Source organism: Tetrao urogallus (genome assembly GCF_951394365.1).
Source record: "Tetrao urogallus genome assembly, chromosome: 1".
Lineage (NCBI taxonomy): Eukaryota > Metazoa > Chordata > Aves > Galliformes > Phasianidae > Tetrao > Tetrao urogallus.
In genome coordinates this window covers 114,537,861-114,565,744 of record NC_136813.1, presented here as the reverse complement: position 1 = coordinate 114,565,744, position 27,884 = coordinate 114,537,861, and the positions used below count along the sequence as shown (strand labels likewise).

The 27,884-nt window shown below is 39.9% G+C and overlaps 1 protein-coding gene across 1 annotated transcript; it reads right to left on the bottom strand.

The window, feature by feature from the left end:
• On the bottom strand, positions 1 to 27,884 carry CFAP91 (cilia and flagella associated protein 91; the record flags this gene model as incomplete). Its single annotated transcript, XM_079550018.1, has 15 exons — positions 1 to 302; positions 3,246 to 3,337; positions 4,518 to 4,666; positions 5,985 to 6,206; positions 9,179 to 9,325; positions 9,998 to 10,069; positions 12,648 to 12,764; positions 18,690 to 18,832; positions 19,275 to 19,457; positions 19,715 to 19,872; positions 20,193 to 20,370; positions 21,297 to 21,478; positions 22,378 to 22,434; positions 24,420 to 24,503; positions 27,751 to 27,884. The coding sequence occupies 15 exons, from the start codon at positions 27,882 to 27,884 to the stop codon at positions 1 to 3; spliced, it is 2,220 nt and encodes a 739-aa protein (XP_079406144.1).

Genomic DNA, 27,884 nt, shown 5'->3' with positions numbered 1-27,884 from the left:
CTAGGAGGCCGTGCCATCTTTGTCTGGTCCATCAGCAGGGCTCACTGCTGGCTCCTGTGGGCTCTCTTCACGCAGAGGTTTACACACATCCTGTGCAACTGGGGCAGAGTGAGAGCTATCAGCCACAGTCTGTCCACTGTTGGTCCTGCCCAAAGCAGTGCTGGCTGTCTCAACAGGAGGAGCTCCCCTCATCTTGCTGGCAGGCATCTCCTGGTGTAATGCTGGATCAGCCAATAACTCTTCCACACTCCCATGGATGATCTGATGAGCAGCATAGATGTGTTTTCTTTGGGATTGCCTCACTGCAAAGGAAAAGAGGCAAGAAAGACTTTTCCTTGGGAACATGCAGCACAGGGCTCTCTGTGGGGGAGGTGGGAGGGGCAGCTCCTGGCCTTTCTGGAGCTCTGGAAAAGCCAATCGCAGGAAAAACATCACACCCCAACAACTTTGGTGAAAGTGTTCTACTGCCACCTAATAGCAGCACCCAACTGTGCACTTCACTTGGAAGATGAGCTCCCCCTGCCAGTGGAAAGCACAGCCCGTGTCATCCTTTCCAGCTTAGGGCACAACTGCACAGGTTAGTGGGCTTTAAATTAGCTTCTCCTTCAGTGCCTGTAAATTGTAGCGGGTTTCTAGAAGAGCAGAGCTGAAATCTGCTCTTTATTTTATGATTATGCCTACACTGAGAAAGAGTTCAAAGAAAGACATGGAGACAGTACAGATTCATTAAGCCACCCATCCTATCATCTCCCTTTTGCTCCTGTGGAATTGTTCTTTACTGAGTTACATGGATTTCAAGCAATCTCATTTGTACAGATTTCCAGCCCACCTCTTGGGGAGTAATTACCCAAGCTAAATCACTGACCCTACAATTCATCTCTGCTATTCTTTGTTCTGTCTTTCTGTCTCTAGACTTATGACTCTGATAAACAGTCACAGGGAATGAAATACTGTGTGCTTGTAGGAGGGCGAGGGAATGTTCCAGCAGTGAGAAGTGGCTTCCATCATGTTGCTTCCCTGCAGAAGCCCAAAACTTCTTGTTTTGGTCTGTTGCCGTTCAGACGGCCCTCCTTGCTCAGCATTACTCACCCAGCCTGTTTATGTTTATCCATATTCCAGCTCCATTTTGCTGACAGCAAATACAACAGATCTAGCCTGGGTTTGGTAAGCAAACCCTCACCAGCCAGCTCTCAATTCCCAGGAGAGCTTCGTCTGTCCAAGGCAGTTTGGCTTCAGTTGCATGTGCATGAATTGCATGTACTATATTGGGAGTACTCTCCTGGTGTCACTGCAGTCCCTTCCTCTATCTACAAGGAGGGTTAAGAACTGGTGGCTTAGTTTTCTCCTTTTAAAAGCATTTTTTTCACACGAGAACATTGACCTTCAGTGAGGGACGGTTCAGAAGTGATGTGCAGAAATATCTCAGGATGAGCCAGCTCTGGATAATTCCTGCTTTTATGCATAGGAACGGGAGAGAAAGGGGGCAAGGAGAGGAGAAGAGTCTACTTAATGGCAAAATAGAGATGCTTAAGGAAAAGCTGAAGGAAAGCCCGAACTTGGAAGCCCTCAAATCTTTGTGATACAAATAGACTCGCTCCTCTGGCAGGCCACGCAGCTGTGCTCTCAGATGGCTTCCTGATAGCTTCAAGGAATGTGCGTGCTCAGGAATGTGCTGGGTCAATAAAACACAGTTTCATAATGAATAAGCTGGCTCACAATGGGAAAAGCTTTAAAAGCTTCCACAGAAATGCAATATGCCAATGTGCTCGTGAGAGCTAACATTGCTCTTTGGTAATATTTCCTTTGGATTCACAAGGAATAGTCACCAATTTCTGCTTCCCTGAAGGTCTCACTATGAAGGAGGTCTACGGCAGAGCCTATTCATTAAAACACACATTTGGTATTGAATCTCTTGTGAGTGCTTCTGTCACAAGAATACTGTGCCAAACTTCGCCTGACTATGTTTGAAGGAGCTCTTGTACTTTATCACCTGTTGCTCTAGCTCTTCTTCCAGCCTCCATTTTTCCTGGGTCTAGATCTTCCTTCCAGCCAGTTTGACTGTATCTGAGACAGTGGATCCTTTGATGATTTTAAGTTCTGCTTTGTGGGAGCACTTCTGAGATGTTTCATCCATTAGCTACCGTTGCATTTAAGCAGTCTGTATTTTCCTTATTGATGGTACCTTGGTATACCCAGAATCCTGAGCCATGTTCAGGTCTTCTCTTTCTGTTCTCCTTTCTGACACAGGCTAATCTGTGTGTACTATTACCTATGCTGCAGGCTTCATTGACTACAATTACATCATCCTGCCTTGGAAGGAGTGCAGAAGTAAGGCTAAGGAGAAGAGAGCTGATTTGAGCTCACACAGAACTGTCAGCTGCTGAACAGATGCTGTTGTGACAAATACACAAACCAGGAATAAAGAGGTTTGCACAATTCCTAGATCATACAGTGTATTTGAAAGGTTTGTGTTTTCATTAAAAAAAAATCAGAATAAAGTAAAAGCGCCTTTGTTTTCAAGGCAGAGAAGTGTAATGAGGCAAGGACCACTTCAGACTCAGCAGTGATGCAAGTGCTCTTCATAAGTTACATCTTCTTTATATGGATGACTGGTTCAGTCACCAACCTTCTGAGTATGCTAGTCAGTGGAAAACTGAGTTAAAAACAACATTTATTCATGACCATCGAGGTCATGGCTTTCTGGTGTCCTCCCCTCTGTATTTTGAGATATACTTTTCCATTTTGACTATACAGAAATGCCTTTTAACACAGCAAGATTCTCTCCTTAAAGCACGGTGCCTCTACAGTCAACCTTAAAACCTTATTTGTGGCTTTGGTTTTTAACTGATTGTGAATAAAAACCATCGGAAAGGATATAATGTTCCTTTCAGATACGGCCCATGTTTAAGTAATCTGCTTGTTAAAGACTTCCAGATTTTACAAATCGCCACATAACACACAACTCACAACCATGCTGCCTAAAGATTTTTTTTTCTGTTTGCTTCTGGATGTACAGTGTTTTTTCTTTTTTTCCACTTCTACAGCTATATGTTGCAGATGCAAATTGCATCAGATCTAATTCTGGCCATCAAGATCATGAGAAATTGGTGAAAAGGGACCTGCACAGTGCAGAAGAGGCATCTCAGAGAGCTGAGACATCTTCTGGCACTGCATTTTTTCCTTTCGGTGAGCAAGAGTAAGGATGGTGAAGCAGTTCAAAAACAGCATAAATCTTGGCTCCTCACCTTTTTCTCTGATAGACATTTTCTCAATCTCTGGTATCAGGAAAGCATAAACCAGCTCTGCTACGATCTCTTCTGACTGTAAGTGAGTTCGACTACAGAACAGATGCAGAAAGTAATATTAGTATTTCATTTTTCTTTCCAGATTACCTCTGCAAGCACACAATTTCCTTGTAAATATTATCACTGTTTTCAAGTGAGTCATGGCAGTAATCATCAGCTCAGTCTATTTATCCAAAATTTGATGCAGTGCCGTGACAGTGTGACTACTGCCCTCTGCACTGCCAATGTCTTCAACACTGCATTGGAAAAGCAGCATTTCTGGCCACCCGAGACTCCTCATCCTCTGAGGTATTTAGGAGCCCGGCCCTGAATGATGACAAACCCACAAACATAGCTCCAAGGAATTGAGTCTTTCACAATTTAGTTTTTGGCCCTTTGCTGAGTTTGCTGAACTCTTCCCTTTTGTGACTTTGCAGCGGTCTCCATGCTCTTTACCATGCCAGTGTTCAGCGGGTTCCCAACTGGCCCAAGGGCTGCATGCATTATCTACGCTTCATTCTCCCCAAGGATTTTGCCATTCTGGTCGTATTCATCTAGTTACAAAATAGACGGCTGCTGTATCATAGGGGAGTCACTGTGTCATTGGGATTTTTATGGCTCGGATCCAAAGAAAGGGCACAGAAACTGAATCAGAGCCTTGGCAGGTCCTGAAAAGTATTCATTCTTGATGCCCCAGCCAAACACAAGACCACGGCGTTCTCAACAAGTTACTCTACCCAAAGCACTATCAATATGACCGAGCCCATGGAAACTGGCACTTTCTAAAAGAACGGCTACCTCAGAAGGAGAGATTTCTGTACAGCTGTATCTTTAGCATCTCTTTCAAACTGATTTTCTGTAATACTGTAAATAAATGAAAAGACCAGCATGAATGGGCATTGCTTTAGGCGGTTCCCAGATTCTCTTAAAGTTCAGTCGCAGCATCACGTTGGCATGGAGAAGTCTAAAAAGGGTGATTCACAGATCCCACAAGTGATTTCCAAAGGGAATCTGGCACATGCTGCATAAAAATAAAGCTCTGACGAATTTATATGCATGCACCAGACAGGAACAGTGTGGTTCCCATCCAGCAGTCACACTAATGAGGTGGTCATGAACAGTACTGCTAGCCTGCTAAGCTTCTCTTAGACTGTATATGTAACTCCAGATGCAGGCAGCTAGGCAGGTTCTAAACTGCTGTAAATGACCTCAATGCGCTTTTTAGGAACACACCTTCTTTCCAGTTCATAAGCAATGTCATTGATTTCTATAGCCATTCTCTGAACTTCTTCCCTTGCTTGCTCTTCAGCTGTGTTCTCCATGCTACTTAAGATAATGTCTTCCAGGTAGGAGTCAACAGTGCTCTGGTGCATTTTCACCACCTGGAACAGAATACCAAGGTGTTGCTCTTACTGCCCATTGCCTTGCTAAGAGAATGGAACCAGATTTCCAGAGAAATAAAATCACCAGCCACTCTCAATTTCAGGCAGGCCAGACGGAGGTTTAGATTCAAAGGCCCTTTCTGGGAAGAATAACTTGAGTAAAAGATTCTTCTCTAATAACTCCATCTGAGAACAAACGGAAACAAGTTGACATTGTGTTGAGGGACATGGTCTAGTGCGAGCTATTGGTAATAGGTGAACGGTTGGACTGGATGACCTTTTAGGTCTTTTCCAACCTTGGTGATTCTATGATTCTATGATTCTAAGTGGAGAAATAGATGCAAAACTTATCACCAGATACATTTCTGCAGCAGGTTCACTATGAATCCAAGAGCAGTTGCCTCTTCAGTTCTCATGGGCTCCTGAACAGCTGCCAAATAACAAATGCCAGTGTTGGCTTCGGTAAGTTAATCAGCTTTCATTCAAGCAAATCCTGGAGGAGAAGCTTCCACTGAGCCAGATGAAGACACATGAATAACAAGGTAAAATTATTGGTTTCCTTACAATGGAAGTAGAGCAAAGATTCTAGAAATGGAGCTTTTCCCTCTGTTAGTCTGAAGGGCTTAAACTAATTGCATTTTGACCTTCTTGTTTGCCACTTAGAGAACTGGAAAAGAGAAAAAGCTAAAATTAAAAGAAAAATAATCCTAATTTCAGACTCTCCTGGTATTAATTTCCTCCCATCAAGTTTGGAAATTATTGGTTTAGACAATTAGGCTTCCACTCATTTGTTTCAACTGCTTCATGCAGTCAGGAGCTAGGGAACAGGAACAGGACTACATTCTAGTTGTGGAATAGGATAATCTCAGGACTGCTTTCTGGGCTTCACAGTCACGTTTTTCATTATTGTTTCAAAACAATCTTATGGTACCCCTTGTTATTACAGTCTACTTTTGGGGACAAAATCGTTTGAAAATCTTGCTTAAAGGCATCTTTCCTGGGAGAGTCCATAGCAGTTCTGCTGGACAGACCAGGTTCTGACAAAACATTAATCCTAAAGATGGTGTAGGTTCATCTGTTTTCTAGAAGTGCTTGTGGAACTTTGGAAACTTACTCAAGACGTGTAACTGAATGCTCAACAGATCTGTCTGCACTCAGATCATCCTTAACTGAGTGCAGATGACCTTTATAGGATGCAATCACCTTCTCTTCACTAAGCCTTTCCCCTAATCACCACCTTGGTGAAATCTGAAGTGCTTCCCTTCCACCTAGACCTTCCCACAAGCTGCCCACAGTTCCACCAGTCTCCTTCTCTTGCCTGTCTGAAGATCTCATCTTCCTCTTGCCGCTGCCTCTCTTCCACCTGTCGGCGCCCACTCTCCTCTGCTTCCCGCATCCGCCTGGTCCTCTCAGCCAGCATGACAAAAGCGTGGATCCTCCGCTCTTCTTGCAGCCTCAGCAGTTCTTTGGATAGGAAATCAAACATGTTTGCCAGTGCCCTTCCTTCTTCCCTGGCCAAGTGGCTTTCCATTGATGACAGCTTAAAAAATAAAAATAAAAAAAATGCAAAGAATTGTGTTACAAGCCTCAGGAATGTCCCTCTGAGTCTCAGGACGACCACAGGCATGTGAAACAGCCCTACAGCATCCCCTCACATTGACCATGGGGAATTCTGCATTCTTGTTTCACATGCACAGACCTGGATTCCACATACTGTAATGTTCCTGTATACTGGCCCTGATGGTACAAAGAGGCAAAAAGATGGTAAAAATAGCCACCATGAGGATGGTCCTGGTCCTGTTACACTCTGACAAGCAGTCTCTTCGCTTGGGTGAGTGGGAGGAAATAAAACACTAGATGCACTGTATTCCAGCTATTCTGAACTGGTTTTTTTTTGTCTATGAGTATAATCAGAACAGTCACTGGGGCCTTCTTTCTGCTACTGGGAAACTGCTCCAATTCCCAGCCTGAGAAAAGGGAGATGAAAATAAAAAGTGACAATGAAATGGTCGCTTTGCATACCCTTCATCTTTCTGTGCTAAGCTCAGCTAGAAAAAATAGGATCAAAAGACGCAAAGACAGCTTTTAACATCTGGAAAGTAAAGCCTCAATTCTTACAAACAGGGAGCTTGAGTCAAAGCTTAGGAAGCTGTACAATTTTGAGTACAGCCACATTTCTATGCTATTTTGAGGACTCATCATGTCTGTTGCAGTTCAAGGCTGTCTCAGAGAAATCTTTCCTTTTTGGTTGGACATTCACGATGTGAGCAAAGTGCAGAGGTGATACAGAAATCAAGAGGTTTAGGTATTGAGTTATTCCCTAAAGCTGTACAAGTTAAGTACTAGAGTCTATCAAGTTCAAATCAACAGTGATTATACTCAGTTTGCACAAGTGCTCAAGAAAACTCAAAATCCAGGCAATGGAAAATCAGAAAGTCTGTGACAGAGCTGAGACCCGAGTTCAGGTGTTTGGCATCACAGTGCCGCTCGTGACTTGTTTTATGGACCTGGTATGTATGACTGTGTCTCAGAAAGTGACAAGATATATGGTAAGTACATTATCTCCAGCATGGACTGTGGACAGTCTTAGGCAGGAAAGAATGTCTGGAGCTGGCTGGCATGTTGTGTCTCTGTTGGAATAAACAGGCAATAACAGAGAAGACTTGAATGTAAAACTCAAAGCATACTGGAGGTGAAATATGCCAGACAAGTAGAAATAAATCATCTTTCTTATACTGCTATGCCGTTTGCTCATGCAGTTTTTAAAAGAAAGAGGGATTGTCAGTGCTGCATGCACCTAGAAGTGAAAATGTTGGTAGTAGGTGTAGGTAGTAGGTGTTTAGGATGGAGGACAGCAATGCAGTAACTGCACCATCCTTCAGGGATGAATATCAAGGAGATAACAAGCTTCTTTCTTTTTATTGCTCAAGGTGTTATGTTTAAAACCTACATGAAATGGGGGAGAGCAACACAGGAACAAACCTGTCTTAGGATTTTGCTGTTCCTCAAGTTCGAAATTTTCATCTTTGACAATTTTATCTGGAATTTCAGTCTCAACATTTCTTAAAAAAATGCCTTTTTCTATACCAGGGAAGTTAAAAATCTGAAAAAAAATGTGACCAGCTAGAACTAAAGGACTATGAATCATCAGTGACTTTTCAAAATAGGCATACACTTACACAACTATTGCACATGCATTCCAGAGTTTTAAAGTTCTAAATATTTAAAGAGTTGAGCCTTGGACTGTGTGCCTTCCGAGACTTAGTTAAAAGAGAGGAAACAAAAAAAAAAAAAAGAAAAAAAAAAGCAAGTGCAGAGGAGTGCCAGCAGAGGGGGATAGTGGCTCTCCCAAAAGGAAATTTTGAGATCAGAGGTCAGCATCTTTTACATTTGCTCTCTCTTTTCTGAACGTCATTATATCTGAACAGCTTTCTCCTTCACTCTTACTCAGGCCTCCAGGGACAGAGCAAAAAGCTCTGTTTTTTATTAATTTCTCATTAGATGAATCCTGTATTCTGTGATTTATATTCAGGCTCCCTGTATATTGGGGAGCATCTAAAAATCATAAACAGCAAAACACACACACCTAATTTATTTTTTGTTGGGATCTGAGGGGAGATTTTGCTGCTGCCCACCTAGAAAGATGCAGTAACTTGACCTCATCTCTGCCACACCAGTGGCTAGTGGATGCTGTTAGCATAATATGCAAGCCATAGTATTGTCTCACAGTCGGTCAGTGAAACACCAGGAGAGTGGTAAAAACTGTGCACAAACACCTGCAGAATTGTGGGAGTGACTCAGTATCTGAGATGGACAGAATTTCTTTATGATCTCTCCAGTCTGAGACTGCCATTTGATTAACTGTGCTCTGGAAGGCCACGGCCCTGCGAGGAAATAGGATGAGAATTTGTGTCTCCAGCACTCCCTAGATTCTTGGTAGGGAATGGGGCCCAGAATTTCTCTCTTCTCTGAAACAGTGGCAACAGCAATACGACATCACTGCTAAATTCCTAGTCTCAATCCCTCCAAAATTTACAAAATAAATCCACTGATACTTCGTGCCTGAAGAGGAGACTAAGGGAGTGCCAAGCTAGAAAAGGAACTGGAAAATGATGCAGTATAAACATGCATTCAATAAAAGGCATCTGATAGGTGCAAGTGACTAGCAGATATTGTGATGCCAGGTCACAGCACCAGTCAAAGAGACAGAAATGTGGGTAAAATGAGGTTTGTCTGAAGGTGCAGTTTGTTCAGAGCCACGGGATTATAAATAAGCAAGTAACAGCTTGGGTTGCAGCTGTGGTCAGGGTGCCTCAGACTGCTCTTGATACTGTGCAGGCTCTGGGGAATCTCAAAAATCTCATTAAAAGCCCCACAGATTTGAGTTATTTGGGCTTCTTTCTGTGCTGTGGATAATAGAAAACAAATAAGTGAGAGTGCTGATGCTGCTGCAAGCACAGTGCCCTGCTAGAGGAGTGTGGTGAGTCAACCTCTCCATCTTTATAGGTATACCTTGTGCATTTTCAAGTCATGCTGCTGCCGTAAGGCCCGGGTCATTTTCTCCTGTACTTTCAGAAGCAGTTGTCCATTCTCTTGAAGTGCATGAGTGGTGCGCAGCTCTTGGATCAGTTCCAGCCTCTTCTCCTTCTCTTCAAACATCTTTTAGATAAAGTTAGACAAACAAGCATGTTAAACAGAGAATATATTCAACGTGTTCTGCTAACAGAGCACACACTTTTTCTCCATGAACAGGACAGAATAGTTTAGTTGGAAGGGACCTACAAAGATCAGTGAGTCCAAGCAGCTGATCATTGCAAGGCTAACCAAAAGTTAAAGCATATTACTGAGGGCATTTATCCAAGTGTCTTAAACACTGACAGGCATGGGTCACCAGCTCTCTCTCTTAGAAGTCTGTTCTAGTGTTTGTCCACCTTCAAGGTACAGAAATTTTTGCAGACATCCAGTATGAAACTCACCTGGCACAGCTTTGTGCTGTTCTTGTGTGCATGGGATCTTGGCATAATCAAGGCAAAATGTACTCATAATCCAGATCTAGTCTAGAATTTGCCATTTGAGTAATTCTGTTATGAAGCATCTAATTAAACAGCTGAATGCATGGCAGGGAGACACAAACGGGTAGGAACCTAAATGTTCCTGTTAAAAGTTTGGGATGGAGAGCGAAGACTTGAAGGACTTCAGAGACCATACAGGAGGATATGCTGCATAATCCTCATTACCCTAGATAAGTTCTGAGGAAGAAAGATTGCAAACATCTCCAATCATTCCCACTGTCATTCTGAAGAGAGACATAAACCAAGACACACAAAATACCTTGTTCTGAACAGCCCTGCCTCGGAGCAATTTCTGCAAGCAGATCACTGCCAGTTCTCTTTCCTCTTCCTCCTGACAAAAGCAAACAAATATCCACACAATAACTGCCAATTTATTTGGAGGCTGAGATTTCCATGGAGTATCCACCTAACTATCAAAAAGTGAAATTAATACCAATTTCTCAATTGTTTGTGAGCACTTTTCTTCTAATGAAAGGAATATCAGTCAGAATAATACATACTTCCATGTTTTATAAGAGGTGGGGGAGCAAGAAAATATAATGAGGTTCTATCTGAGATTTTAGAGGGTCTCTAGAGAGAAGTATCTAATACTAAGATACTGAAGGAGAGAATGACTCTACATGTTAGAAGTATGACTTATCGCTTGACTGAGTTGGCAAAATGACAATGAGCAACACAAATTTACAGGTGAAGACACTAAGGGGATAGAAGAATTATTTAAGGAGCTGCAAGAGAGCTGTTAACTATAAATAAAGGGATTAAAAAGCAACATATCCTTTGCAAGAGAGCTGTTAACTATAAATAAAGGGATTAAAAAGCAACATATCCTTTTTTTTTTTTTTTTTTTTTTTTTTTGTCTTGTATTTTCTTCCAGTGGTGACCTTTATCAGAGTAACTTGGTAAATTAAGACTCTATAAATTGATAGTTTGGAAGTAAAATAAATTACCCTAGAGTGCAATCTGTTTCTTCAAGAAGTTCACTAGTGTAGCACTGTATGACTGATACCAACTTGGAAAAATGATGGTATGTAATGAGAAAGAGAACAGGTCCACAAGAGAAGAAAAAAAAAAAAGCTTATTTTAAATAGAACGGGCAGCATTTTTTCTTGCTGAGGGATCTTGCTGAACTGACAGCAGCAGGAAAAGAAAGCTCATTAGGTACCTGGGAAAGATAAAAAGAAAACTAAAAATTGAAAGAAGGGTTTTTTTTACATAAAGAGCCTGTAAAGTTTGAATGGAAAAGTGGCGTTTTAGAAGTGCTGGGAAGAGCATGGAATGAGAGAAGGACTGTCTTTTGATTTGGTGTGTTCTTTTCCTATGGAAAGAAAGGATGAATTCACAGTCTAGTTAGAAAGCTAAACTGCACCACGTCACCTGGCTGCAGAGGTGAGGCCTACAAACCCTCCAGGCATGGAAGTGGAGACAGTCAACATATATGCAATACAGGTAAGGCAAATTACTATAAGATTTAGTCTATATTTTTGTGTGATGTAATCTTCTGTACTTGGAGTTGTATTGTTTGGTGCTGCAAACGATGCTTTAGCAAAGGTAATCATCAACCCTTCAATCCACATGCTACAAACCAGCAAGAAAGAATGACCTTGCTTTCAGGAGAAAACTGGTAGGAGAAAGCTTACTTGGATTCTGTAAGGTAGGTAGGTGATGCTGCAGATGCTCTTTGGTGGCTGAAGTGGACTGATTTCACAGATCTCTTCACTGGAGAGCTCAAATCATGTAAGTGTTCACGCATAAGGATATTTGGAAATCAACCAAATGTTGGCAGAATTAATCTAAGTGGAAGTGTATTGTAATGGAACCCTTCCAAAAGAAAATATAATCTGAAAATAGCTTCAAGAATGACTATGATTAAGGGATACATTTTTCTGATTTCTTTCCTTGTGTCTAAAAGAATCTTCCAAAGTCTTGTATCTAAGTAGTGTAAATGTACTACTCCAATACAATACCTAATAGCTAGGTGTTAGTAAAACTGTAGAAAGTTCTCCCCAAGCAGATATTCTTGCTGCATTCATCTTAAAATGGACTGTATAAAACACAGATCATCATACTGCATGAGGGAAGATGGCATGGATGGCTTAATAAGACTTTTTCTCTCGTGCTTTCATGGCTGTGTGACTCTCCAAAATTCACAAGTTTAAATGGCAATTATGTCTGAATTTTTTACTGCCTCAGGAAAATGGTGTTAATAAGCAGACAAAGCCATCCACTGGGGCAACCATCTCTTAAGTGCGTTACTTCAAAAATGGAAAAGAAGTTGCAGCTCCCCTAAGAAGTTGTTTTGTTTTTTCCCTATGGCACATCACAATCCTCATGACACATTACTGCTGTTCTGATCTCTACAGAAAAATGAAGGTGAACCGTCACCTAAACTGAGCACGATCATCAAAGACTGAGTCCTTTGCAATGACAAGAGCTTCATCTCAGCAAATTAATGAAGTGCACTCTCAGTGCTAAGTACCAAAGTCTTATGGACTTCAATGGGACTAAACTTAATAGCTCCCCTGAATTATGATGGTGTTGTCAGATCAGAAGGATGGAAGATGCTGAATAAATTCATGTTTGCTGAGATCTATGATTGCTTTTTTGTTCCCAATGAGCAAGGGAACAACACATCTACTAATTTATTTCTTTATAAGTGGAAGCTAATTAAAGGATTTAGCCAACAGATAAGGTAAAAGATTTCCAGTTCTTCAGTTACTAGAATCTTCGTGGAATAAATAAATAAGAGAGGCTTAAGAAATGCACTTGTATTTCTAAGACAAATACGTAACTACAACAAAAAAGATAAAATTCACTTCCTTCCTTCTCTGGGCATTCCTTCAACAACCAGGTAGGAAATAATGGAGGATCAAAAGAAAATAAATGAATAGTGCTAAAATCATTCCACTTACAATTGATGGTTTTTCCAAAATTGGAGTGGGGGGACGAGGGACAGGCTTTTCTACTTTTTCAAGGAAGTGAAGAGGCTTCTTTGGCTCCTTGACTTTATTCTTCTTCTCCAACAGTGCCTGAAAAAGTCATAGAGTTTACTCAGAGCTGAGCTAGTTAGAGCAAGATAGTAAGGCCTCTACTGCAGATGCTGGCTACTCCTGATCACACAGACTGAAAGAAGTCCTGCGTTTTACAGCCTTATGGCTTCCACTCCGCACAACACAGCAACTGAAAAACTACATAGTTTTATAGTATATAGGAATATGGCTGGTAGATTATGCTATTCAGAAGATAGCAATGGGAATTTCAAAACAATTTGCAAGGAAGTGAGAGCTATTTTATGATATTTACAAGTCAATCATCAGCAACTGTATAGAGCGAGTCGCCTGAAATTGGTGTGAACCCAATCTCCAAAATAAAACATTTTTGAAAGTAATTTTTTTCCATTTGAAGATTTAACACTGACCCATCTGCAAGCAGAAGCAATTGTATGTGTTACTTTCTTGCCTTCTGCAATGACAAGGATATTAATGACATTCCTATGATAGCAGTACTTTCAAAGCAAGGGTAAAAACATCACAATTTAATTACAGTTTATGTATTGAAGAAAATGGTTATAAGATTTTGCCTTTATCTATAGGTACAAGGACTGTTACTGCAGGTTGAAAGTGTTATGTAGCCACTAGTAAAGGGGTTCACTCCAAGAGTCACTGTTCTGTGCTCCCTCCTTGGGAAAATCTCTCTGTATGATATCCTGTTTCTGCACAGGGCTGTACTGAATGATCCAGGACCTCTTTGGAAAATATGCTCTGAAACTCTCCTCTGCCCAGCAGCACTCACAGCAACTGCATAAGTAGATTAAAGGCAAAAAGGAAGGTAAACTTGCCTGAGAACTTCCTTCTACCAGGAAAATTCACCATAAAAAGTGGACTTTACTCTGCTTGCAGCTGCTTGGTGGCAGACACCAGAACTTGTAGGCCTAAGCAGGCTGGAAGCTGAAATTGCCATCAAGGTCTCTGCCCCTTCAAGATATTTCCAAACTGTTTTTACAGACAAAGTCCTGCCAGATGCCCCTTGCAACCTACTTAATTGCAAGGTATTCAAACAATCTCTTCCAATGGCACTGCAATACCTGTCTACATGTATTTAAACTTCTTTCTGAAATCTTACCACTGCGCAGATTGGATCTTTGGTTTTTATGACTATAAGAACTTCAGCAAAGAGACCTTTTATTTTATTCTTCTGTTTTTATTTATTCATTTATTTTTAGAGAAGGCACGTTGCAAAGATACAGTCAAATATGAAAAAATAAAAATAAAATCCAAGGAAACAAAGAAAAGAAATCCCTCACTGCATTTCTCTCTCCAGTAACAGAAAATAGATGGCACTTGCAATTTTTGAAACACCAGTGGTCATTGTACAAAACTCTTCCTGAATACTGGAGCTAAACATTCGGGCCAGGATAATCAATAGGTGCAGAAAAGTAGAGAGTCTTCTAGGTGGAGGGGGTAAAATGCTTTTTAGTGAAACTTCTGAAATGGACCGTGTTAATAATGCAAAAGTCAAAGCCTATAAACTGTATATAAGCCACGTGAAATGGTTACAGATCAAAAATATTAATTTTCTGAACCCTTTCTTGTATTTGGTGACCTACGAGCTTTCTGGCATGAAGAACACAGTAGTTCTTGCTATGATTTATAAGATGTTTTGCATGATAGGGAAAAATGTGAAAGAAAAAAATCCCTTATAATTGTGATGATTTTCAAAACAGTGGCTCCTATGTTTATTAATACAATGCTGCATTCATAAGAATTTTTCTGATAAAACCTTTTTCTTTAAAAATCTTTCTTGTTAACCAGAATAACAAAACACAACCAGAATTCCAACTATCAAAGCCAGAAGATCTATAAACACTTCTGACAAGCAGGAATTCTTATAAATGCAGTTTTGTGAAGTACTGCAGTTCCCAGAAGTGGCTGTAAGCTTTCATGTCAGCACAAGCCAGCACTGCTTTGTTATCCTTACTAAGTCAAAAATGGTTACCATTTGCTTTCTCAAATCTGAGGTTTTAAGGTATTTTAAGATTTCAGTGCACAAAAAGAAGAAGGTGTGTATTTGGCATTAACCTGTTCTGCTTACCTTAACAAGTGACCATTTTTCCATTCCAGACAGAGAGATCAGAATGGAAGAATTGCTATACAAATATTTTCTTAAGACTTTGAAAAAATGTGCTAAAGTTCTAAGCAACATATTTCAAAAGGTACTGCCTACCTCTCACATGCTAACATTTCTGAGGTAGACTGTGTTACTTCTTTCAAGTAGTAGGTTCAGAGTCATGGTAAAGTCTGATTGGATTGGACAGGGAAGGATCAACTAAATCTTTCACCTCCTCTTCATTTTCCTAATGAATGCAGTGAACAGGAAATGGCACCTCTGCTTTTGGCCAAACACTTTGCTCTTTTGGCTGGCTTCCGACCGAAGCAAAACTCTTTACAGGATAGTGGCTTGAGAAACAACTCTCCACACAAGGAAACCATCTGTTAGATTTCTTAATTATCTACCTTCTCTTTAATCATCTTTGTTCACAGGACACCATGTCTTATTTTCATATACAACAGAGTATATTATTGTGTCTTTGCCTTCCTTTTTGCCCATGAATGAGAAAGGTGAGATCACTAAGGCCAGACTGAATACTTTGCAATGCAACATGCCTGCTGCATCTTGGCTGTTCAAGTCTGATGTGATAGCTCTTAGAATCTACCTGAGAATCAGCCAACTACCAATCTGATGTAGAGATGAAATAACTGCTTTAGTGGCTTTTCCTACTCTTTGAAGCTGGCACAGATTTTCTCCAGAGATATTCTTGGCCATCCTATCTCTCCACCTCCTTCCAGCAATGGGTTGAAGCAAAATAGCCATGATGAGAGTTGCACTTGATGCTGAGGTGAGAGATGCTCTGTTCTGATGTCATCTGGATCCAGCACGTTTAAACTACCTGACACTTCATCTCTTCTGAGTCATTTGAGCACCATGGTCAGCCTGCAGTCATGCACTGTTCTGCACTGGGATTTATTCCAGTAGCTCCTCTATTCCTTGGCATATCCTATTCCCTAGTCGCATTTATTTTCTGTGATAATTACCTACATCAGTGCATTATCTCTTTTTTGAACTGAATTAATGCCTTTGATTATCACGGTTGTATAATGGTTCACTTACTTTCCTTTAATCATTACTATTTGTGCTGGCTAAGAACTGGCTTTTCTTTTTACAGATTTGGTTTAAGGTACAGAACATAGCTGTTACTGTAAATCCTGTTTCAGCTACATTCTCTTGTTTTAGAGAATTATTGAAAGAACACTGAAGGTAAATTATACTCTTGCAAAAGGTTTCAGGATACTCCTCCCAAATCATTCCTTTTTTGATTAAATTCTGGAGGGAGCTGTTCTTCTGGACATACACCCTTTCTGTAGTTCCCTGGATAATCTCTTGTCCCTTTTTATAGCCTTTAACTTTAGGAAGATGCTCAGTATGGCAATGCAAGAGGAATACAATGAAGAGAATTAGTCCAACTTTCCACTTTTTTTGCCACAGAAGCATGCCTTGCAGATTTTCTTTATTAAAAACAATTACTTCTAATGACAAAGTCTAACATTCCTCCTCTTTTGCTGCCTCTTTCCAGAGATTAGCCAGCAAAAACAAAACAAAACAAAACAAAAAAAACAGAGGGAAGCTCATTCCAAAGCTAGATGATTACACACTTTGAATTTACTAGAGTACTGCTTCATTTCCAGAATTAAGGGAGAAAATTTATAGACAGAGTGCTGGGACAGTGCTAAAAAGAGGATTTTGAAGAGAACACTGGTCTAGCTGCTTGGCTGTAGAAATCACACAAAGCAACATAGTCCTTTTGAGATGATCCTCAACTGTCTGCTTTAAACCTCTTTCATGTTCTTTGAGCCAAAGGAGGTTATTGGCAGGCTTGAGATTGTTTAAAACAAGTGGTCTGACTGCTGTCCTCTCAGGTGCTAGATTCTGCTAATCAAGCATTCTGCCCCCTTTACTCCCCACTTCTCAACAACACCAGTAGCTTATGAACTGGACCTGTCATAGAGGCCCCTGCTAAACCAGAGAACATGCTACAGCTGCTAAAATTAGGAATCCAAAGGCTCTGATGGGAGAACTAATTAGCAGCATCACCACAGAGCTCAAGAGCTAACCAAGGCAAAAATACTTGCAATTCTGAAGATAGACTGCTACGATAAAATTGTTTCTTCTCTTGTTGCTCTGAGCAGAAAATATGTTTAATGGTGGCTGGCTGAGTCTCTAGCAGTGTGTCACTACTTTCTGCTAGTTTGGACTGACTAGCTTTGTGTCTTGTTCTGTATACCTAAAATTAGTAGTTAAATTTTGTGCAGTAGATTTATTATCTCTGCCTGCAAAGGAAATGTTTTGTGACTTTAGAAGAACATATATTTTGCCTTTTTATGGAGGGGAAATGAGTTTTTGTTGTGCTAGCCTCTCAGCTGGTATAAATCAATATAGCCCTAGTGATGTACCACAGAAGAAAAGATGCAGTATTGTCTGCTTTAGTTCTGCATTCCATTCCTTTTGGCTATCGTTTCGTCTTTGAAGAGACAAAATTACGTTAGCAGCGTCCATTATGGCATATTTCTCACCAGTGGGTACAGTTCAGACATTCCACTGTGGTCTTTCAAACCATCAGAAGTATTTTGAAAACAGAATACAACTGTTGTAATTAGATTTCAGTCCTGAAAGCTCAGGCTAATATTCTGCTGTCCATGAGAGCTACGTGTCATGATCGTGAGTACACATGATCACTATCTTATGTGGAAAGCATCCAAGCTCAAACCTCTTCAGTAGTGTCACGTTCTCTTCTCTAAATCTGTAGTCAACCAGTGTCCTTAGTTCCTGACACTTCCTGTAGCACAGACTTTCTTGAAGATTTTCTATCTGAGTAATGATCAGATACAATGCTTAATCTTTTACAAGGTCCAGTGAAATTTAAACTTGAAGTAATGTGATTGTTTTCTCAGAGCAATACTTCAATTTCAATATTATTCAATTGACTATTAATTAATTACACTAAACCAAGAATGCTATACATATTATTTCCAAATCTGAAATATTTTTCACTAAAGAAAAATTTGTAAAGTAAAAATAAGTAACATTTGCCAAGCTTAGTATTTTTTAGAGATGCATCAGCCCATAAGAATAAGCCTGATCTTAAAGAAAGGTAACCCTCATAAGGAGCATACTTACAGGAGTACTTAATTTTCTAATATTGTGACTGTAGATGCAAATAAGGTGTTTCTTTCCTCAGTGGTTAATTGAATATATATGGACATCTCACGTGCATGAACAGTTGTGATAAATTAAGATATACAAAGCACTACGATACGATGCTGTTGTTTAGGAATAGCAGTGATTAAATCCTCCTTTCTGATCCGATTTTATGAGTGCAGCCATCTCAATCACGCTTTGCCGCACGTGTTTTTACAACATGTACTTAGAATGGACATTTTTTAGAATGTAAAAAAACTTTTAAACTATGAATTCACGTTTGGTTTACTTAATCATTATTAGTTTGGCAGTGTAACCAGCAGGCTTGCCACATGTGCAAAGGAGAAAAGAGAATGAGCAAATTGCAGGACACACTTTCTAACTGACATAGCACATGCCAGTCCAAATACCAAATCTGTAGGAAGACAGAAGCAGCTATGCTTGTTTTCTAGAAGGCCAAAGCAGAGCCACTGATGCTCATGCGAAAGAAGTTCCAGAGCAGTGCTGAGTTCCAGAGCAGTGCTGGTCATGTCTACAACAGACTGAATGTCTCATACACTCTGTCCTTGAAATTGTCTTAGACAAAATATGAATTTAGCACAGCAAATTGGGAGATTGCTTACACGTTTGTCTTCCTAAAAGCATTTCAGGGCAGTTCAAACCTGAAAGGAACTGACATACTGCTGGATGCACCTCCATACCTGGTGAACCAGTGCCAGCTCCACTTCTAGCCTTGCTGATCTTTTAATATATCCAGTCTTAGTGATGTTGTTTTTAGGCTTTGGAGCTTTAATTTCGACCTGGGTGACAGAATCTGGGAGAGATGCTTCCAGTTCGCACAGTCCTGAGAGAAACAAAGAGCAACTAAGTAACAGAGTGATGGAGAGCAAAATTTGAAGTTCGTTAGTATTTTTAATAAATATCTCATAGCAACTAAGTCTTCCTGTATGGGAACTCCTGAGTCACAGCCTGAACCTCTGATTGATCACCTGAGGCGAGCAGTAAGTCAGCCAGAAGAGCACAGGTGAAGGCAATTCACCTGTGCTGCTGGAAGGGGTGGAGACAGGCTTCACCCCTCCTAGACCTATTTAAGAGCTGGCTACCAGTGAGGAAGGATCTCTTCTGGAGATCTGCTCTGCTGGAGTTTTGGGGGTGAGCCCAGGATAGGGGTAAGCCTTCTATTTATCCTCTTTTGTTATTATAGTCTGCTTTGCCTAACTCTCTTGTTTATTTTGTGATTATAGCATCCTAATATTCTTTGATTATACACTTCCAAAATGCCTTACCTGCAAAGGTGTTAAGATAGAAGTTTTTTACAACATAGCGTTCAGAATGGTTGTCTGGGAAATACCCAATCCTAGACAAAGGAGCATATGTTTGTGATGCAAAGTCAGTATACTCTTTGATGATATCGCGTCTTTCCAGCTTCCCCATCACATTCTTCCTCTTAGCTATCAGTTTCCTGAGCACTGAAAAGGATACACAAATGTAAGAACTTTCTTCACACAAACAGTTTTAAAAAGCCTCAGCTTCAGGAATTCACAAAGGCTCCTGCTGGATAATATAAAACACGGCCAGTTTGCTCAGAACACATGCTGGCTGTGCGTATCTATATTGTGGTTGCTACCTGTTTCATCTTGAACAAAGACTGCAACCTTGTGAAAATAGAAAGGGCTTGTTTGAAAACTAAATCTCACACTGCACTCTCCCTGGTTTTCAAACATACTCAGTGCAAAATCACGCTGAATCTTTTCTATTTTCTTTTCTTTAGCCTTCTGATGATTTTGCCAGCAGTCATCCAAGCGCTTGGCATCCAGCTCATTTTGTTTCTCCTCTCGCTTCTGCAGCAGCTTTTTAAAGACTTCCAGTCGAATCTCTTGCAACCTTTAAGGAAAAGAAAAGCCAGGTATGATTTAGAGAACTCTGCACTGTTCTGTGCAATGTACCAGCTGGTGGCTTTACACACAGTTCATATTGTGTATCTCATTTTTAATCTTTCTTTCTTAAAAGTGGAAACCTGCTGGTGGAAAGACTGCTGTAGTAGCAATCTCATATTAAATTTAACAAAAATATCCCTTCTGCAGATCAGGGGATTTCTGCAGAAATCAAAGGCTTGTACCCTCCAGCCAATCCTCTAACCCTTCTTGTTTCTTTTCTCTTTAGGTCATAATTAAAAGAAATGAAGTGTACAACTGGACTCTCACTTTTCTATTTCCTGTTCTCTAAAAGCCCATTCCTTCCTCTCCATTTCATCCATCATTTTCCTCCTCTTTGCAATGTTCGAGGCACTGTCCATGGCTGGAAGAGTTGCTTCCCATGCACGTTTTTCCCGGGCACGTTCAATCATCTCCACTTCGGCTAGTCCTGCTGGTAGCCCCCGGCCTTAGAGGGACAAGAAACAGCAGCTCTTTAGAAGAACTGTCAATTCACCAGGGCACTAAAGTATTAGAGGGCTTCATGGGCACAAATCCCTACGTTAAAGAGATGCAGAAGGGCCAATAGGCAGAAGTAAATACATCCAAAGCCAGTAGAATACTATGTGAGAAATGGTTGGACCTGCAGTTGCTATAGCTTAGTTGACATGAATGTTATCTCTTCATTCCTCTACTGCAGACTGGAAAGGAGGATATTTTCTGAGAATGAGCACTTACTGTGTCATCCCCCAGTACGCATCACTACTGTAGATGAAACACTGGGAGATGAGGACCACAGGCTCTGCTCTTCCACAGAAGCATTCTTATTTTCTTACTGATGTCTAGCTCAGAACAACTGAAGAACAGAGGGTAAGTGCAAAACTTCTACTAGTTCATACTTGTAAAACATGTGACCTTTTTATACTCAAAGCTCTTTATTATATGCCCCAGAAGAGCACTATTAAATATGTGAATACTACACCTATTTTAAAAATAGATAAAATAACCATAGAATCATTAAGGTTGAAAAAGATCATTAATATCACCTAGTCCAACTAGCAACCCATCACCACAATGTCTACTAAACCGTGTCCCTCAGTGCCACATCTACACTTTTCTTGAAAACTTCCAGAGACAGTGACTCCAGTACCTCCCTGGGCAATCTGTTCCAATGCATTACCACTCTTTTGGAAAGCAATGTTTTCTAATGTGCAACCTGAACCTTTCTATGTTCAACTTCAGGCCATTATCACTTTATTGTGCCATAAGGGAAGACTGCAAAGGGCTACCATTCCAAAGGTACAAGTAGACTTGAAACCTGACATTGAATAAAGGAGAATCTGCTGCTAAAGGAGGGATATAACTGTTACAATTTATCTTGATTCTGCAACTCACCCCAAGTGAGAGTAGCAAGTGTCAGAAGCTCGGGGACTGAGCCACTGGGAACTACATATTCAGGGGAATATGGATCTGTCTGGGCTTCACCATCCCTGTAATCAGTCTGTGTGCCAAAAGTTCGTATTTTGGGACCAAAGATCTCGCTGTCTCTTGTAGATAAATCGACATTGGGCTCTGTCCTAAAAAGTGATGAAAGATGGAAGAACATTTGTCACGTTTAAAAGAACAAAACAGAGATGCAACACTATGTCAAAGGTACCACATTCAAATGTGCATTGTTTCATCTGAATTTTGCTTTCATTCATGTTAAATCCATTACCTTTAGTAAAAGCAGACAGAGGCAATACCAAGTCCTTCGAATGCTTCCTCCTTATATAAGCAAACCAGAAATCTTCCAGTTTCAGCTCTTTTGAATTATTGCTGCAAATTTGCCCTATGTATTCATTCTAAAGCACTGCTTCTAATAGACACAAAATGTAACTGATGGCTGAGTATAAAATGAAGGAGCGCTGCTTCAGTTTAACTTACATGTTTGCCTTTCCAGCATTTCCAGAACAAAACTCAGTTCTGGTACAAGCAGTTGCAACTTCCATTGATTCCATTTGCATTCTTCAAAATTTGATCTGCATTGCAAATCACATCAGACTACCACATTACTCAATGGATGCTCTATACAATTGAACAGTATTGCAGCCATCACAGAAATTGTAAAAAAAAAAAAAAAAAAAAAAAAAAAAAAAATCAGGAGAATTTTCAATAGTATTTAATGCTGTACTGGAAAATCCTCTGTAGAGGTATTTTTTTTCCAAGATTCAGAGATGCTTGGCAGTCTGTTTCAGGCCTCGTAATCTTAACATACTACTTCTGTCAGAAAGCACTGCTTACCTACTGCAAGCAAGCACCAAACCAGGCAGTCACCTGCTCACCCAGGAATTCTCAACAGTGAACAAACTCTATCACTTACCAAGTTTTTCCTGTCATTCATTACAAAAACCATTAATCACTAAGTAGCTAACCAATCATTTTCAGGTGAGCTGTGGCCTATTACAACAGTTTTGTTTCAGAAGTCAATACTTACTTTGCAATCACATAAGAAACATCTAGTGGAAGCAGCTTGTTAGGAGGGACAAGAGGTCTGAAAAAAAAGAGAACAAAGAGACAAGTCAATAGCCATGAGGCATAAAAGATCATTATAGCTTAGAAAAACTGCAGTTCATTAATTTCAGTGGAGTTATACTGATTTTCCACAACTCAGAATCTGAACCTGCACGCTGTGCCTGAATATTCAAGAATACTTTCACAGCTAAGTAATACTTCAACAGAAGGAATGAGTGCTATTCTTCAGACAGAGCACGAAAAAAAAAAGTATTTTCTGATTCAAAATCTTGATTTTCCTTACAGCTTTTGATACTGATCCAGTTGTGATTTGAGAAGAATTACAGTGATCTGTGGTGTGCTAGGAAATGGGGAGTCACCAATAGCAAAGCAAATTAAATCAGTGATTTTCAACAGCATTGAGATCCTGGACACCAGTGGACTACTTCCAAGTGGTCCATTAGAAAAAGCAAAAGTAGACCTATTATATTTATTATACAGTGATGTACACTAAGACTGGACATGAAGACAAAGTATTCATACTAAGAATTCTTTCTTACGCATTCTTATAGTTTGCATATTGTTGCTCCATAGCAATCCTCCTGACACTCTGAGAGATTTAAAAGGCATTATAACTAGAAAATTTTGCATGTCTGAAACTTGAAAAAGGTGTAGAATTGGTATACTGTGATTACCATAGAATGGCCTGGTTGAATAGGACCTCAAAGTTTCAACCCCCCTGCTATGAGCAGGGTCGCCAACCAGCAGACCAGGCTGCCCAGAGCCACATCCAGCCTGGTCTTGAATGCCTCCAGGGATGGGGCATCCACAGCCTCCTTGGGCAACCTGTTCCAGTGTGTCACCACCCTCTGTGTGAAAAACTTCCTCCTGATATCTAACCTAAACCTCCCCTGTTTCAGCTTAAAACCATTCCCCCTGGTCCTATCACAATCAACCCATGTAAACATTTGTTCCCCCTTAAATAATATTTTATATAATGTTTTAAACATATAGTTTTTATAAATGAGAAATGCTTTCTATTTACAGTCAAGATTTACTGCAATATTATAAAGAACAGCTGATGAATTAGGAATACTTTTGTTCTGATTCTTTAACACACAGTCCTTCATTTTCTTTTTCTAAAGCAACCAGATGAACTAAAAGCTTTCAATTAACAAAAGCTGTGCCTAAGACTTTTTGCAGGTGACTACCAGTGTACTGTTTTACTTTTCCCCCTTCAAAGAGAGTCAAGACCAGACTGGATGGGGCTTTGAGCAACCTGGTCTATAGGGTGGTGGGGCATATATATATAGGGCATATATATTCCATATATATAGGGCAGGGGGCTTGGAACTAGATGATCTTCCAACCCAAACCACTCTATGATTCTATTCTGTCAGTGTTACAGTTAAGCTAACCAAACACGAAGGTCCTATCAGAAAGAATGGACTCTATTACAGTAGCATTAAAGAATGTTAATAGCATACAATTTTTATGGGATTTAAAGTGGTTGTGTTGGCCAATAGCTGTCTCTTCAAATGGATTTAACACAAAGCACACATGACTAAGTTGAGAATGTTTGTATGCTAGCTGTTGGTTTAGATCATGATTCTAGTGCTGCCCGCTGTGTAATTCTGGCAGGAACAGAGCAGTACCGCAGTAGAGGACATGGATGAAAAGTTAATTAAAGATTCCCTTTAATCCCATTCTGCTCCTGGAAAAAAAATTGGGAGCTTAAAAATACCTTCTGTGCCTTCCATAGAAGGAACATTTCCAGGAGTTCTGAGTGCCACGGTGGTTTAGCTTGCCTGAAATTTTCTACAAATAATGATTAAGTACAGAATGCTTCGTACAGTAATTCATTACCTGAAAATTCTGGGACAGTGTGAATGTAAAGAAAAGACCAAAAAAAAAAAAAAAAAAGGGAGTAAAACAAAAAGGAGAACAGACTTGAACACATAAATATTATATGAATTTCACAAAATCAAGCTTCAGAACTCTGTTTCAAATTAGTTCATTGCTTACCTTGCAAAATATTTGTAGCGATTCCTTCCAGTAACTTCAGGATCTTCATACACCATTTGGGGTATCTGAAGAGAAGTTTGACCTCTAAAAGCCAAAATACAGGTAAAGTAGTACAGATTCTTTACTCATGAAATACATTCAGAGCAGTTCTGACTTCTTTTTCTTATGCATCATCATTCATTTTTCCTCTCTACTTCTCTGGTTGCACAATCCAAACATGCATATTACAAATTCTACAAAATCCTCATACATACACAAGCAATTATATTTTGCTTTTTTTCATACTTACATATACAGCAAGACAATTTCACACTTGATTGTGTTATTTCCCTGGCAGAAAAAAAAGTCATCAGCCAGATTTAATAAAAGTTCTTTATGTACCTGTCATGACAAGGCCTAAATGCTTAACCTAAAAAAATACTTCTGTTGAGAGTTGAGGGGCTGAGCTCATTTTCTTAAAGTGAAAAACTTTCCGTAACAGAAAATATGTGGTAAAGTGAAGGTATGTGATATAGTGAACAAAGTGGAAAACTACAATTTGCTGCTTTCCAAAAGTAGCTAGGGATTTCAAATAAGTGTGAGAAAGCTTAGAAGTAACAATGAGGAAAGAACGGAGGAATAACTTTTGGATTAACAAATGAGAGATCCTGGGATATGTATATGCTCAGTTTTGTTTTTTTTTCCAGAAGAAACCCAAGTTCTCTGAAGAAAATTCTTGTTAACACTGTTATATGATTGCAAGGACATATGGAGGGACTTTTTGTGTTGAACAGAGAAGACACAACCCCACTGAGTCAAATGGGCTTGTAGAATTAGCATTAGATTGCCCTTCCTTCAGAGAGCATATCCCTAGAAGGTACCCGTTGGAGAATTTTATGATTGTAAATGCTGAAATTGAGTTATTTTGTGCTCTTGGGAAGGAGACAACCTTTCATGGCAAAGATACCATGCTAGTATTTCTCTGCATTCCGCTCAGGGACACGATTTACCAGAGGGTTGTTAGAGTTAGGGTAGTATGGTTAGGTTGTGGTAGAACTTGATGATCTTAAAGGTTTTTTCCAATCTGAGTGATTCTATGATTCTATGATTTCAATTACAGTTCTCTAATACAGGAGAAAAATTATGCTGTTCATGTGAATGTTTCAAAAATTATGCTGAAATAAGTACATCAACAGTGTTTCTTCATTTTTTCTTCATCTTGAATTTACAGTAGTCAGACCATCTTGGTTTTCTTTCTTTTAACACCATGAGGTCTTTATTTTAAAACCAGGTAGTCTATTGAGGCAATCAGTGAGGGAATGTTTGAGATTGAGTCCTTTGAAGGCTATATCAGGACTGCCATTAGATTTCACAGCTACTTCATATTCCACTCTTATTCTTCTCAACCTGCAACCTTGAAAAAAACAAAATTGTGGTGTTTTTCCTGTTGTTGTTGTTTTTAAGTAGTATATCATGCTATTAAAGTCAATCATTAAACTGTTTGTAAGGCCAGTCCTGAAGGTTCTGTTTTCCTAATATCTTTTTTGATAACTTACAACAATTCTGACCTTAAGTGTATGGGATTCTGGGTACTCCCAGAACTGGGAACTGGGTTCATGAGTTGGTTGATGCCACTTAATTTTAAATACAGAGCCTCATTGACAGAAATAAGGTAAATAATGCATAATATTGCTTGACAGCTGGGATAAAAACAGGGGCTGCATAGTGACATCAACTGTCTTCAAAGACCTCATAAGCCCTGTGAGCTGTGCTGTGGAACTCAAGGAGCCAACCATATGGCTACAAACTACAGCAATGCCTGCAGAGTAATGCTTCCTACATCTACCTTGACATACAGTTTACTGACGAGGTCATCTCTTCCCAGCATTTTTAGTCACATCATGTAACAAAGGAGAGGAGAAGGGTTCAAGATGCTGTGCAATAATAGTAGATACTTACTCAGCACTAATCAACCTATTACTGTAAAGTCGTGTTTGAAATTCTAATGAGTTAACTGAGCTGATGGCTAGTTCCACTAGCTGACTCTATGTATGACTGCTGCTGTTAGATGGATTTATGTTTCATCCAGCACAGGTGGGCACTTATTCTTAAGATCTAACTTTATTAGCATAAGCTATTCATCCTGTTATGATATGTTATAGGCACAATGGGAAGCCAGTGAAACAGCCTCTTTTATTCCTCAGATCCTGCCTCTTCCAAGACCTTGACTTACATTTGCTGACTTCGCTGAAATAAACGAGCATTCATTCCTGATAACCTTGCAGAAGCAACACAGCCACTGAGACAACAGCTGGAAAATAATTCTATCATCTTCACTATCAGCAGCACTGAAACAGAAGGGATGTATTTCTCTTTCTTCATATATATATATTACTAATTGCAAGATATTTTGCAAATATATGTTGCTGAAATGTGAATGTATTTTTAAAACACTTAAGGTTTCAAAAAGGCTGCTGCTACAGAATAGCAAGCAAAATAGAAGAAGCCACCGAGGTTTTCATGTGCTGGGGACAGTTTGAATTGCTGATAATAAGAAACAAACAAACAAACAAACAAAACACCTCCAAAGTATTACTTTGTTGCAGAATTGAGAAGAGTATGCTTTCGAAACTGAACAGAAATAGGTGTGAAATTCTTCATATCACTCTTAAACTTCCTTGATTACTCTCTGGCAAGTGGTAAAACTCAGTTAACAAAACCAGAGAATATATCATATGAAGAGCCCATGGTCTAAAGTTAGTTTGTTAGGGCAGCAAAAAAAAAAAAAAGAGAACAAGTAGCCAGGCTAATGCCTGCATTCTTGAGTGTTGCTACAAGAAGACTCTTAAAGACGCATACTGTGGCAAAACTCAAATGGTTGCTTAAATATTTGCTGAATTAGAAGTGCAGATTGCAATGCCAGGAGAAAAGTCAGACAAAAAACTTCTGAACTATAAACGCGTGTCCCGGTTCAAGCACCATACATGCTTGAATGAACAGCAAAAGCAATCCACCCGGCTGCAAGTTCGTCGGACTAAAAGGAAACAGCTACCACTGAAGTAACTCGTGAGCCAGTGAAGACTTTGCAACTTGTCTGATCTATAAGAGATTGAATTACTCTTCATTTTGCCAGCAGCTACTGCAGAGCAGATAGCACAGGGATGAAGGAATGTGTAATGTCCACCCTGTAAGAAACAGATGGGAAACAACACTCCACAACAGCTGCAATCTCTTAATTTCAAGGGCAATATAAGTAGGAGCAAATTGCAGTCAACACCACTTCAGTGCGTCAGGGTTTTTGTTGTTTTTGTTTTCAAGTTTGTTTTAAATTACCCAAGCATGAAACACTTACACTGCAAGCTGCTGAAGAGCCTTCAGGCGCTGCTGAGCCCTCTCTCTCCATCTTCGATCAATAAATGGAGGCACTGCATCTTTGCCCTCCAAGCACAGCCCATAGCCCGGGAAATGGAGCAAGCTACTAAGCAT